The following is a 13004-nucleotide window of genomic DNA, read 5'->3' on the forward strand; positions in this document are numbered from 1 at the left end:
CTAAATGGTGAGAATGCAGCAGAAAGCATTGTTGGCTATGCACAATAAATTAATTTTTAGTCATGTTGTGGACTTCATTGAAAGCAGGTGTTTACATGATTCCACCTTTTAGGTATCCCACCAGTATTTTTGGGCTGCTCAGACTATTATGTCTTTAAAAAAAACCAACAAAATTAACCACAAACCACCTCTCAAAAATATGTGTCCACAAATACAAAAAAATGAAATAGAACTTGCAAGTTCTTGTCCGCTTCACTTGCCTCATGTCACAACTCAGCCCAGTCTGTTCCTCCCCTTGCTTGGCTGCTCAGGAAGATGAAAGCAGTGGTGGATATTGTAGAACAGAAAATGCCATCTGAAAACGATGTTCATGTAGCAAGAAACTACCTTATGAAGATCTTGAGAAGTTCCATGAGGTACAGTACTGACTTTACAAGTGCATCCCATGTGTTCCTTCCCACTGATTGGATTCTTCCTACCATTTGTCAAGCCCATAGCAAACTGTCGCAGAAGCCCTCTTCCCACCCTTCATTTCCTTACACTCCAAGCATTGCTTGTATTGTGTTAGTTTTCTAGTCTTGTGTTTCCTTAGTGATGCATCGTAGAAAAGTAATTGTCTCATACTAGGTAAACGTTTTTGCTGAATTGATGCCTGGGAGGTCTATTGAACTTCCCTAAATAGATAACGTGTGGTTTGCTGAGCTGGTATCAGTACCGTTAGAGGTGAGCTGTGGGCGGAAAAAATCCTTCGATGTTCTGTGCAGCTGAACAGTGGAATGATTTTTGAAATTTTTTTTCCCTTTTTTTCTTTTCTTTTCTTTTCCATACCTGAACACAGGCCTGGAGCCCTTGGAATACACAAGGACTGTCTGTCTGGAGCCCATCATCGCATGGCTGAGCAGAATCTTTTGCACTTGTTTGCACTGAAAGTATTAGGGCTTCTCCACTCACTGTGAATTTCATATCCTACCATGAAAGGAGAACATAGTGATGCTTTGCTTAACTGTTTTCTCTTTTGTCATGCTGGGAAGAGTAGGATTTTGTTTATGGAAACAATTACTTCTTTTTTTTGTGACAGTAATGATGCTCCACTTATTCGTGAAATTACAGCTTCCCTGTAGAATTATTTTCCTTTTTTAATCCTGCATGCAGAGTTTGGAAAGGCAATTAATCACTGAATTCATCAGATCTTCCTGAATATACTGCAAAAAGCCATGTACTCAAATTTAACCTGTTTGGAATACACTGGATTTATAATGAGCTTTTGTTTTGTTCTCTAAATCCAGTGGCTGTCTGATAACCCCAGTTTATAAAAAGGGGAAGTGAGTAAAAAAAATTTAGGACTGCCTTTAGAGTAGACATTGAAAATAGGGAACACTTTCTCAGCTTAGAAAATGATTTTTATAACAGACAAATTGCTTAACCTTGCAGTAATAAACTTTATAGAAGTATAAGTGAAATACATAAGTGCGTTTAAAAAAAACCTCAAGAGCTAAGGTCCTATCCTTTGTTTTAGACTGTGACTTGGAAGGACTGGATTTTTCTCACCTTATACCTTGTCTAAATTTTAAATTGCACTTCCTCTAGGATGAGCCGAAGAGAAGGGCAGGATGAATTGCCTTTTAAGAAGTTACTGCTTTGTTCCCCAGGTGACTGAGAGGGTCTGGACAAATGGCCTATGCTCAGCATCTGCTTGCTGAAACCAAAGTGGCTAAATTCCACTCAGAAGGCTTGTTTAACCTTGGGGGAGAATGCACTTCATGCATGCCATGCCAAGAGGTGTTACAAACAGAAAGTCCTTGGAAGGAAGTGCAAGCTGTTGTTACTAACTCTTGAGCAGAAGGAAAGGGCAGAGGAGTGTAGAAAGGTTTTGCAGAAAGGTTTGTGTAGTATGAAGCTCTAACTTTACTTTTTTTTTTTTTTAAACTAAATTTACTCTTTTACTTCTTAGAGTGGATCTCTTCAGTTACATGAGGTGTAATGACCATATACATTTGCAGATGATATCTAAGTAGGTATTTGGGGACTGAGATGAATTGCTAGGCTAATTTTTAGGTGTATTCTTTAAAAAAAAAAAAGAAACAAAAAAAACTCAATACACTTTGCATACCTGGGGTGCCAAACATTCTAAGAGCTGAAGCAGAACTTCGCTGGAGTTATGATTAATAGTTATATCACTCTTACTAACTTGTACAAAACAATGTACGTGGCTTTATTCCTTCCTGTCATTAACTCTTCCCATAAGCACCTACTTACAGTAAAATCTTGCCAAAGCCTTACTGTACTGTTATCATGTAGAAGTCATAACTCTCAGTATTAGCTTTAACTATTAAAGCTCTAGATATTTGTCAGGTTCTTTAAAATTTGTTTGCCTGTCTCTGCCCCTCATAAAAACTACCTCACCCCCAAAATAACTACAGTGTTTTTAAAACCTAAAACACCCAAGCACAGACCTTGGAGAGAGAGTATTGGCGTTTCACTGCATCTTGAGCATTTTAAAGAAATGCGAGTGTCTTTTCAAACTGGCATGCATGTTAGAAAGTAGTTTCATTTGCTGTCATTTAAATTCATTATGCCTCTGACCTACCTGTATAACATTTGACTACGACCCTGGTAGATTTTTTGCTGCATATCACCTTAATGAACTGTTTGCATTAAACTAGTACACTCTTACCTTTCTTTTTCAGAAGAAATGACCTAGCCTGCAGGCCTCACTCCTGGCATGCAACCAAATTTACAGAAAGTCAACCTGAGACAGCCACGTCACACCTTTCCTCATCCAGTGCCTGCACTTCCTGGCACTCGCGCTATCATGCAAGGTGAGTCTCTGCTTAAGTTATGCTCATTAAGCTCAAACAGCAAGACGGTAACACTGTAGGTCATGTTGTCAAGTGTTTTGTAAAACCACAAATGCAGAATTGTTGTATTATATGTCTTTAGTATTGCCTGTCCTTTCAGTGTTTGAAGAGGGGGACATGGGAAGTTTGGCATATGGATGAGTGGATTTCAGAAACAGTATGTGATATGTGCGTGTGATTGAAAGGTAAGAAACTAGCTTTAAAGGCAGTCAGAAGGTTATGTTTCTTGCTCTGTATTTTTTTTCAGTGTCCCCTGGTAAAATCCTAAACCTTTATAAGTGAAAGGAAACAGTCGACATTAACATAATTAAAATGAAATAGTAAAGGAAAAAGAAATTGAAAAATACTGTTTCAGACTATTAAAAATACTTTTCCTAAAGGAAGGGTGTAGAATGTTTTACTGTTGGACTTTTAACTAATAAAACCAGTAATACCTTAAACTGTCTTTCTGTAATCTGATCTTCCCTACAGCTGTGCTCTTGCTTGTGTAGAGAGGTAATAAGACCAATGATTTTCAGTCCCTGTTTAAAGCAACTTAGTATTTGTTAGGTCTGTTTCAACACCAGGGGAGAAAGGTTGGCACCCATGCAGTTTTAGTAGTGAAACTTAAAACTTTTAGGTAGTGCCTGTTTGTGTCTGATTACAGGTTCTTGTTTGTTTCCTGCTTGTATGTGGCATTCTTCAGCATTTTCATGAGTTTGGGGGTTTTTGTTTGGTGTTTTTTGTTGTTTATTTTTGTTGCTTTTTTTCGTCTTGGTTCCCATTGGACCATAGTTACCCTGAGCATTAAAGAAAATTAGTCTGGTACACAATCCCAGTTTGGAAAGTAGGCTTGTGTTTTCTGTACTTACTCCTATACATTCTCCATCATTACTTCTTGATGTTAATTTATTGTGGTAGTTAGAAGAACATTCATACTTTAGGAGTTTCTTTTGTTTTTCATGTCATTTTTACAATCTTTTTGTATTGGTTTGTTTTCATTGGAAGCTCCCTACTGATTTTAAAATAACTTGCTGTCTGCCCTTGAATAAAGCATGACTGTTAACGTTTAGACAGAGGGGTTTTTTAAATGCATTTTGTAGTACTTCATTAGGAGAAGTTTTAGCTTATTCTGTTTCTCAAATCCTCGATTAGAATTGCTGCTGGTTTACACTGATTTAGAGAGTTTGTATTTAAATTTCATGTAGATATGCTGAATTAGATTGATAGATTTGAAGTCAATAGAAGTCTTCGTACATAGAAGCAAAACTGAGAAATTTCTAAAAACTTTATAGATTTCCTGGCTGCAATGCTAACTCAAGTATTTCTACTTTCTGTCTACTGAGTCTTCTGACTGAGCTCTAAATTGATACATGCTTCATGCTTTTCCTGTTGGTTGTCCTTGTACCTGGTGAAAGTGAAATACTACAAGACATATGTGTCAAAGTGTGATTTGATAGGAGCTGGGCAAATCACAATTCTTTAAAGAAGGAAAAAAACCACCAATTTGTTTCAAGGCCAGTTTGAAATGAGCTTTGGACAGGAAATTGTGGGTGTAAAGGAACAGGGGGAGGGGAATAGAGCAGTCTTCTCTCCCCACATATCAGAAGTAGCAGCAACTGCTGGTACACCTTAGTATTAATAAAAAGGGTAAATTCTGCTTTCTCACATGTTCCTGAAAGATTTAGTGGCTTTAGCACAGTTTAATACTAGGTTTCCCAGGGCACTGCCATTCTAACCCCTTGGATGCCTGTGCTGCCCATCTGAAAGATGATGTGTTTGGGACATCAGCTGGTCCTGGTGTCTGATGCCCAAGACAGTTTCAGTGGCCGAGCTGACTTCAGACTGTGGCTGCTAGAGGCCCAGCATTCCCAGATTTGGGATTTTAGGATTTGGGTATTTTAGGATCTCCGTTGCAGAGGGGGGGTTCTTTGGGCTTGCACATCTGCCAAAAGAGAAGGTGAGCAGCTTCAGAGATTCTCCACTTTCAAAGTACAATTCACAAAACTGAGAAGCACTGTGTACTCTGCCAGTTAAGCAAAAAGCTGAACAGGAGACAGCACTCAGCTGAAAATGGTATGCAAGGAGATAATAGACTTAGCCCGAGGAGGGGATATTTCTAGCCCAAGGATCCATCTTTGGCCTATTTGTGTAATTTCTTGTCCTTCCTTGAGCTAAGCATCTGAGATTTATGTTCACAGCCTAAAATCTCTTCTGAATGCGCCTGTCTACATTCTCTCTATGAGTGTGAAAGCCGTATCAATTGTGAAAAATGAAGAGTTCAATCAGGGGGCAGAACTGCTTTTGCTCTCTTCCAGGCAGGTTATACCTGGATTTTGTGTGTTGGCGTGGGTGGGGTGCAGCTGGACAAACAACCCTCTGAAAATTGTCCTTACTATCTAGGTAGATGCTAGATTATGCTATGGGTAATTTGGTTTGGGGTGTTGGGGGGTTTTTTTTGTTTGATTTTTTTTTGACAGCCTACTGAATTTGGACCTTTGAGAAGGCACATGGAGCTAGAGGAAGGCAGACAAACCAGGAGAGACTGTACTAGTGTAGATAGGAGAGAGCATAGTTACGGAGCCCAGCTTTCCACATCTGCTGCTATATGTGTATTTCTTATCATGTGACTTTCATTCAAAAACTGTAAGCTATCTTGGGAGCACACTGCCAGGTCTAGGTGCTTCTCAGGCAAGGACAGAGAGTTAGACCTTGTAAGCTTTTGGTGCCTTAATTTCCCTCTGTGAGTCTTCTGAGTTGTGGTGGTTGGGTTTGGTTGTCTTTTTTTCCACAGAAGTCATATGTTAACAACATGGACGCAGACCTTTTTCCTAGACCACCCTAGTCTAAGGCTGAGTGCACTTTTCTGTGAGGTGTGGATATGAACTCTTAAGTTGCTGAAAGTTAGACTCTGCATTTTCCACTTTCTTCCCGTAGGATATACTATAATAGAAGATCTTTTTTGTGTGTTTTTTCATGCCCCTGGGTGTGCAGTTGAAACCAACAACCTCTTCTACTTCATTCTGGCCTTGTGGGTGTGAGGCAAATATGCTTTGAGAAGGCTGCTTAAACTGAGGGTTTGGGGCAATTAGGGTCAGGTACAGCTGGCCTGTAATCCCATGTGGTCTGAATGTGGTCTGATTTGCTGAGATGATGTCATTTTTAGGAGGGCCTGGCATCAGAAACTCATGCCCCAGGGTTGGGGGGTGCGGTGCATATTGGCCAAAGAAGCCAAGGATGATGTTTGTAGATTATTCCTGGACTTTACCTGCTAGACTTTGACCAGCTGTGTAGGTGCTTTTGTGAATCCACTCTAAAAAAGCCATTGAGAAGGATATTCTGGGATGCCAGACTCAAGCAGAGAAATGGCTTTTGAACTTTCTTCCCTGTCAGGGTTCATGGGAGGATTGCCCCATGGTTAAGGAGACAATGCTTTGCAGTAATACACCATCAGACACTTTCCTGTCCTTTCTTTGAAGGTTTTGCTGCATCTGCTGGGTTTCCATTAAGCATTTTCTAGTAGGGCTGTGACCTCTTATGCTCATGATTTGTGCTTCACATGTGGTACCAGCAGATCTACAGGAGTCTTGTAAATTGTAAGTTGAGGCTTTGCTTTCCTGTGCAAGTGTCATCTTTATTTTAATCGATGCCACGTATCTCCTTAGTGCTGAAGAGGGGGAAGAATATCAGCAATTGATAACAATATCTGGCTTAAATTCTTCTTTAACGAGAGAGATCCTGATAATGACCAAGACATTTTCTACATGAACCGCAGTATCTGCCTAAGATGACAGTTAAGACCTTTTTAAGTATTCAGCAAGATGTTTTAAAGTGTTGAAAATAAAAGAATGAAACAACAAAAAACCCACAAGATGAGGCCAATGCTAGTGTAATTCGTTAATAAAATACTTTTAGAAAACAAGCACAAAGTATACCTTCTCTTTCTTAACATAAATAGCTTTTGACCATGTATAAAAAAAAGTTACTAAGGCTATAGTTGCGTGGGTGGGGGTGGGTAAAGCAATTCTCATGTTAATACTGAATTCCAAAGAAGTGTTGAGTTGACCCATGCAGTATTTTTGACAAAAAAAGATCTATATCACTCTGCATTTTTATGTGGACTAATCTAACTTCATTGCTAGCTTTCACAGGTTTTTTTACCACAAAAGATTTCATAGATACTTCATATAATTATAGCTACAGGGAAGTGGAATAACTCTGGGATTTCTACCAAGGGGCTTTGCATGCAAGGGCAAGAATTTGAATTTGCTATATAAAAGCAGGAGGAGCTGCCAGTGAAGTTCAAACAGGGAGATGTGATGAGAATAATTGGAAAGACTGTCATCTCAGCATCAGTGTGTTGGATTGACAGGAGGTGTGTGCTATGAAAGACAGAGAAGAAAAGGAAAGAGAGAAAACAGAATGAAACTGGGTAGTAGAACAACAGAAGCAGCAAGATTTTGAAATTCTGTCCTAGGTAAATGATCCAGAGAAAGTACAGTGTCAAAGGTGATGTTTCTATAGAAGAAAGAATGGCAAAGAGCAGCTGGTGGCAGTAAGGATTCTTGAAAGAAGGTCAGAAGTTTAGTTTTAGCCATGCAGAGCTTACGTCGCTCTGACATCAGTGTTGTGGAACTGGGTGGAATTGAATGACATTGTTGTAAGGGTGTCAACCTGAGAGTGATTTGAAACCACATTGGTAAGGTGCATGTGGAGGCTCAGAAGTAAAACGGTGGCATTTGAGGCAAATGTTTTTAGTGAACCTCCATTTAGAAATGAAAATATTAAATGAATGGGCAGATTTGGATAAGCAGGACGGGGGAGTAACTTCATGGGCTGAAGTAAGTTTAGAGTGAGATTACAAAAGATGAACAGGGAAGTATGTGAGTTTAATAGCTGGAAGAATCGGGGTGCCTGGAAAATAAGCTGAAAAATAAATTTGTGTTTGCCCTGGGAAAAAAGGGAGCGAATATAGCTCAAAACAAATTTGTCTAAAAGCAATGTCAGCAAAATCAACAATTTACAAAGGGAAAGGGGACCCTTAAGGGGATAATGTGTACTACTTACTGGTAAACTTAAAATGGGAAGCTGAGTTAGTTTTTAAGATTCAAGCTTTGAATCAGTGGCAGAGTATAAAGTCCTGACTTTGTGTTCAAACTTACAATTTTATGAGCTTTTTTGTCTTGAGTAATTGCTATTGCAGATGGATCTTAACCAATGTTAGTAAAACTGGTTGCTGTATATTTACAATTATGTTGCGGCATTTTTTGACTGGTATATTTTTTCTGAGACTTTTTTTGTTTCTTGCCGTAGTTGTTCTTCTCATGACCTCTCAAACTCGTGGGATCAGTCAAGTCTACATCGCGCTTCTGACCAGTTCAGCTCTTTGGGAAGTATGGACAGCTGGGACCACACTCCACAAGTAGCCCAGTATGGAAGACTTTCTTCTGCAAGGTCTAATAGTAGCATTGATCATCTAGGGAGCCAAAGTAAGCGAGATTCAGCCTACGGGTCTTTCTCCACAAGTTCTAGCACCCCTGACCACACTCTATCCAATGCAGACACTTCTTCGACAGAGAACATGCTGTATAAAGTAGGCCACTGGGAGACTGCTAAGCATGGAAACAAGTCTGGCCAGTTCTTGAATGACAACAGTGGAATAGAGGACAAACCTGGGTATTTGCCAGCTCCCATCCAATATGAGAACAACAGAAGTCTTAGAATAGAGGAACACCCTGATGGCAAGCTTGCTAGCTCTGGAAGATCCAGTTTTGGACCTGTCTGGTATGTTCCTGATAAGAAGAAGTCTTCATCTCCTCCCCCCCCACCTCCACCTCTTCGTAGTGACAGCTTTGCTGCTACCAAAGGCCATGAGAAAGCCCATGGTCCTGTGTACTCAGAGGGTGCCAGCACGCAGCACTTTACAGCCCTGAACCGGTTGCAGCCCAGGAGTGACTGGAACTTGGAAAATGTGGAGCAGCAGTGGCAGCCCTCTAGAGCATGTGACAAGAGGGTCAGCAGCTCAAATTATAAATCTGATCTCAGTTCCGAACACGCTTTTTCTTCAACTGGTGAAAGGTACAACAGTAATGTAGGAACTGTGAACAAACTGCAGTCATCGTTGTCCAGCACTGATGTTCGGTTTGCACAGCCTACTTACAGTTACCACCACCAACACCAGTACAGTGATGAAAGCACTTTTTTTCACAATGCACGAATCTTAACTGCGCCTAAAGATCAGCAACATTATCTGTCCTATAGTGGTGTTCAGGAGTTAACTACAGATCATTTTCACGGCTACAGTCCAAACCAGGCCAGTCTGCCCAACACTTCCTCTTCTTCAAACAGTGCTGCTGAACAGAAGGTGGACAACACTGGACAGAGTCGCTATTATTGTGTGACAGCAAAACAGCCTGCTCAGGGAAGCTCAAAGCCACTGCCACTCAAGGATGACAGCTGGAAACCTGCAGTGGGGACTGAAGCATCATTTGGACCTCACGAAAATCCTGCGGTTGTCACAATGTTCCCAAAACCAAAATACTATCTACCTCAACAATCTGTTGAACCTTCACAGAAAGGGTGTGAGAACAGTAGTCATTACCCAGGGGACAGAGAGGGGGATGCTAGGTGTGCTGTAGTAGAAGAAGCTAAAAAATCCCATCATACTGAAAAGTCTGGACATAAGAAAAACTTTGAGAGCAGCTCCGAGGAAAGTGAAACTAGGTATGGTCAACAAGAGAATGTAAAGGGCTGTGTCCCTACCACTGAAAACAAATCTGCTCAGAAAGATTTTAGGTGGGGGAAAGATGAGAGTAGCAAGATTTCTCCTCAAAAGACCCCAATGTTGCATTCTTTAGCTCAGGAAGGGAAAAAACAGTCTGATAACAGCCCAGAAGCAGTAACAGAGCGACAGGCCCCATTTGACACTCACTTGTCTAAACAGGCACGAAGGAGTGATCGTTTTGCAACAACCCTGAGAAATGAGATCCAAATGAGAAGAGCGAAGCTGCAGAAAAGTAGAAGCACTGCTATGTTAGTAGGGTCGTCTGAAACAGAGGAGTGCAGTGAGACCTGGAAGCCAGATTCAACAGAAAATGTCACTGCCTCTCCAGACACGAACTTTACCAGCACCTACAAAGATCACCTCAAGGAAGCACAGGCCAGGGTTCTGAGGGCAACATCCTTCAAACGGCGGGACTTGGAGCCCAGCACTGCTGAATATCTCCCCAGGTCACCTGAGCGGAAAACTGGTAGTTACAACTCCTCATTATTGGCTTTGGTTTCTGAAGACGTGTCTGGATTCCTTGAGGCTACACAAGCTAAACCGAACCCTACAGGGAGTGGCACTCATCACGTTTCTCGTATCGGAGCCAGGAAGAGGTTCACAACAGAGCAAAAACTGAAGTCTTACTCTGAACCAGAGAAGATGAATGAAGTTGGGATATCAGAGGATGAGTGCCGTGCTCATTGCCGTCCAAATACATCTGAAGAAGCCCTGGGCTCGTTTGCAGACAGGTGGAAATTTTTTGAAGAAACAAGTAAGCCTGCATATAGAAAATCAGCACAGAAACCAGCTCCCCATGGTCTAGCTGAGGGCCAGCCTGAGAGGCCAGATAGGAAAGCTCACGGTGGACAAGAGGGAGAGGAGTCATGGTGTGAGAGAAGAGGTCGGGCAGCCTCTCTTGGACTTGAAACTGCACATGCTTCAAAAGATAATGTCCACCGTAGTAGTAGCAATAAGGCTGCTGATCAGATTGTGAAATCTGAACAGCCACAGCGCCTGGGAACCTTTGCAGAGTATCAGGCATCATGGAAGGAGCAGCGTAAGCCAGTAGAGCCAAGGAGCTCAGGAAGGTACCATTCAGCTGATAATATCCTTGATGCAGGCCATGAACAAGATGAGAAACCCCAGTACACACATGAGAGGTCTAGATCATCCCCTTCTACTGATTTCTACAAACAGGTAGAAGTATCTTTTGCATTATCCTTTAAATTACCTGAGGTGAGGGGGTGGGCAGGACAGTGATGGAGAGGGGAAAGAGAATTTTTATGAAAATTTCCAGTTCGGGATCACAGCGTTGTTGTTGAACACAGTATGGTGTTCACCTTTTGTCAGTAAGGGAATAATAGTTATAGGTAGCCCTCATAAGTAACACGAAGAAAATCAGTTTGTATTGCACAGGAATTGAGTGTAGCAAGGAACAATTGGATCAGGTAATTCCTTGTGTGTTGTAGCCAGATGGAAGAAAGCAACCTTACTGATTTGATAATACCCTCCTTTTTACAGTAGAGGTAGAGTAGGATCAAAGCAATCTTCACCCAGAGTTAGTTCTTCATTGGTGTGGGTGCCTTCCCCATTTTAAGGCTTTCTGTTCTCTGAAACTATGAAGAAAGATGTTCCAAGGGGAATTCATATCTATTTATGTCCAGTTTTGTTAATGGTCTAATCATTTTCCATGGATCTCCTTTTCTAAAAGGATGAAACTTCTGCCTAATAAAGTTTAGAGATACATAGAGACAGTAATATGCCAGTTAATGTTAAAGCTGCACTACAGCAGCCAATGAAACTGCTTAGTGTTCTATTTTATGTCAGTTTGCTTGCTTTAAGATGTATAAATTTGTTCCTTAGAGAGATGTCAAATGTCTGTTCAACTTGCAAGTTAATACTAAGTTAATTTTTAACTGAGCAGGGCCAGGGAATGGTTGGCAGGTGGCAGGGGAAGTAAACAGAGATACCAAGTCTCTTAAGTTCTCTGTTTAAAAGATGTTGTTCAAGCTGCTGCAGGATTGCCTGATATGTATAAAGTCGTACCATAGTGTGTTCAACCTGTGTTGAACTTTGTGCAAGAAAAAAATTGTGGCAATGCAGTTGTGTATTTCCCCACCACCACCTTGGTCAAAACATTACATACATACATACACATCCACACAGCACCTCTGTGTCTGTGTGTATAGACAAGGAGTAGAACAAGAACAGCTTAAAAAGAAACAGTAAGCTGATCTCTAAAAGTTGTGGACTCTTTTTTCTTAAGGTTTTTTGTGTCTTTCACTTTTGCAAAAGTTGTTTTTGAACTCCTATGTGTGGACTTCACTACGCAGATAATTTACTAGGGTAGAGGTGCCAGGCACTGGAAATATTCACCTGGAAGTTATTTTGAAAATTAAATTAACTAAATTATTAAATAATTGCCTACCCAGCAGAAAAGTCATCATCACATCCATGTATACATTTCTGGTTTATTAGTCAGTGCCTTTAAGTTCAGTATAGGCCTCCTGGGGCAAAAAGCAGACACCTGTTTAGGCACCTGGAAAATATGGTGATGAGTGCATTGAAGAGGCTGACAACAGACTGAAGTAAATAAAGATGTTGTTTCACATATGTGATTCAGATGATTCCAGTGCTAATGTGCAATTAAATTTCCTGTAGGTTCAGTGTTTGTAATGTGAAGCTATGCTTTGGGTGTGGTTGTTTGAAGATAGTGAGATAATAAAGTTCTGGAACAGTGATGTGTGTTTTACTGAGAAACTAAAGTATGCACTCAGGGATTCAAAAGCTGGTGTGTACTTGCATCTTTTAAAATCTGAGCAACTCTTCTGTAACTTCTTCACTGCATTTTCTTATGTCTTTGCCAAATGGAAGTTGTGAATGTTTATATAGATGTTAAGCTTTTCTGTAGATGAGCAAAGTAGAGCAGTAACTTGAGCACAGCCAGGTTGGTAGTGCTGCACAAGAGGTCGCATAGCATACTGTCCTGTTTAAAACCAAACAAGCTTAAGACATGCTATGCTGTTGACTTCATGTATATCCAAACAGAGCAAACCCACAAATAAGTGGTTCCATAATCATAGATTTTTTGAGAGTCTGAAACGTGATGACTTGGTGTCTTACTTTTGCTATAAACCACTTTTAGGAAGTCTCAGTTGAAGTAAGGAGCCAAGCAGAGGATTTAAAGGAAGATGGGCGGCATGTTTTCTTTAAAGTTAACAATCTGGATGAAAGGAACTGCACTGTAAGGTAAGTATTTCTTAATTTCTGGCTTTAAAGAGTTTTTTCACGACAACTCTGATCTGATCTTTTCCTATCCCAGCCTGGAAGTTTTGCTGTGGTGATTTCAGAGGTTTTGCAATGTCTTTTTCCCATTTCCCTCCTTCTCCCCAAATACTTCA

The 13004-nt window shown here is 40.7% G+C and overlaps 1 protein-coding gene across 3 annotated transcripts in view; it reads left to right on the forward strand.

The window, feature by feature from the left end:
* SHROOM2 (shroom family member 2) overlaps positions 1–13004 on the forward strand; it is a 128052-nt gene that overhangs the window by 78409 nt on the left and 36639 nt on the right. Inside the window, exons 1-4 of one of the 3 annotated variants that reach the window (XM_027785612.2) lie at positions 301–416; positions 2688–2819; positions 8151–10800; positions 12749–12852. In XM_027785612.2, coding sequence (XP_027641413.2) covers positions 316–416; positions 2688–2819; positions 8151–10800; positions 12749–12852 — 2987 coding nt within the window. In that variant the 5' untranslated portion in view covers positions 301–315. Of the gene's footprint in view, positions 1–300; positions 417–2687; positions 2820–8150; positions 10801–12748; positions 12853–13004 lie in introns of those variants that run through there. The other 2 variants (XM_055802226.1, XM_055802225.1) reach the window with 2 other exon arrangements.

This window comes from Falco peregrinus, chromosome 4 (assembly GCF_023634155.1).
Source record: "Falco peregrinus isolate bFalPer1 chromosome 4, bFalPer1.pri, whole genome shotgun sequence".
Taxonomy (NCBI): Eukaryota; Metazoa; Chordata; class Aves; order Falconiformes; family Falconidae; genus Falco; species Falco peregrinus.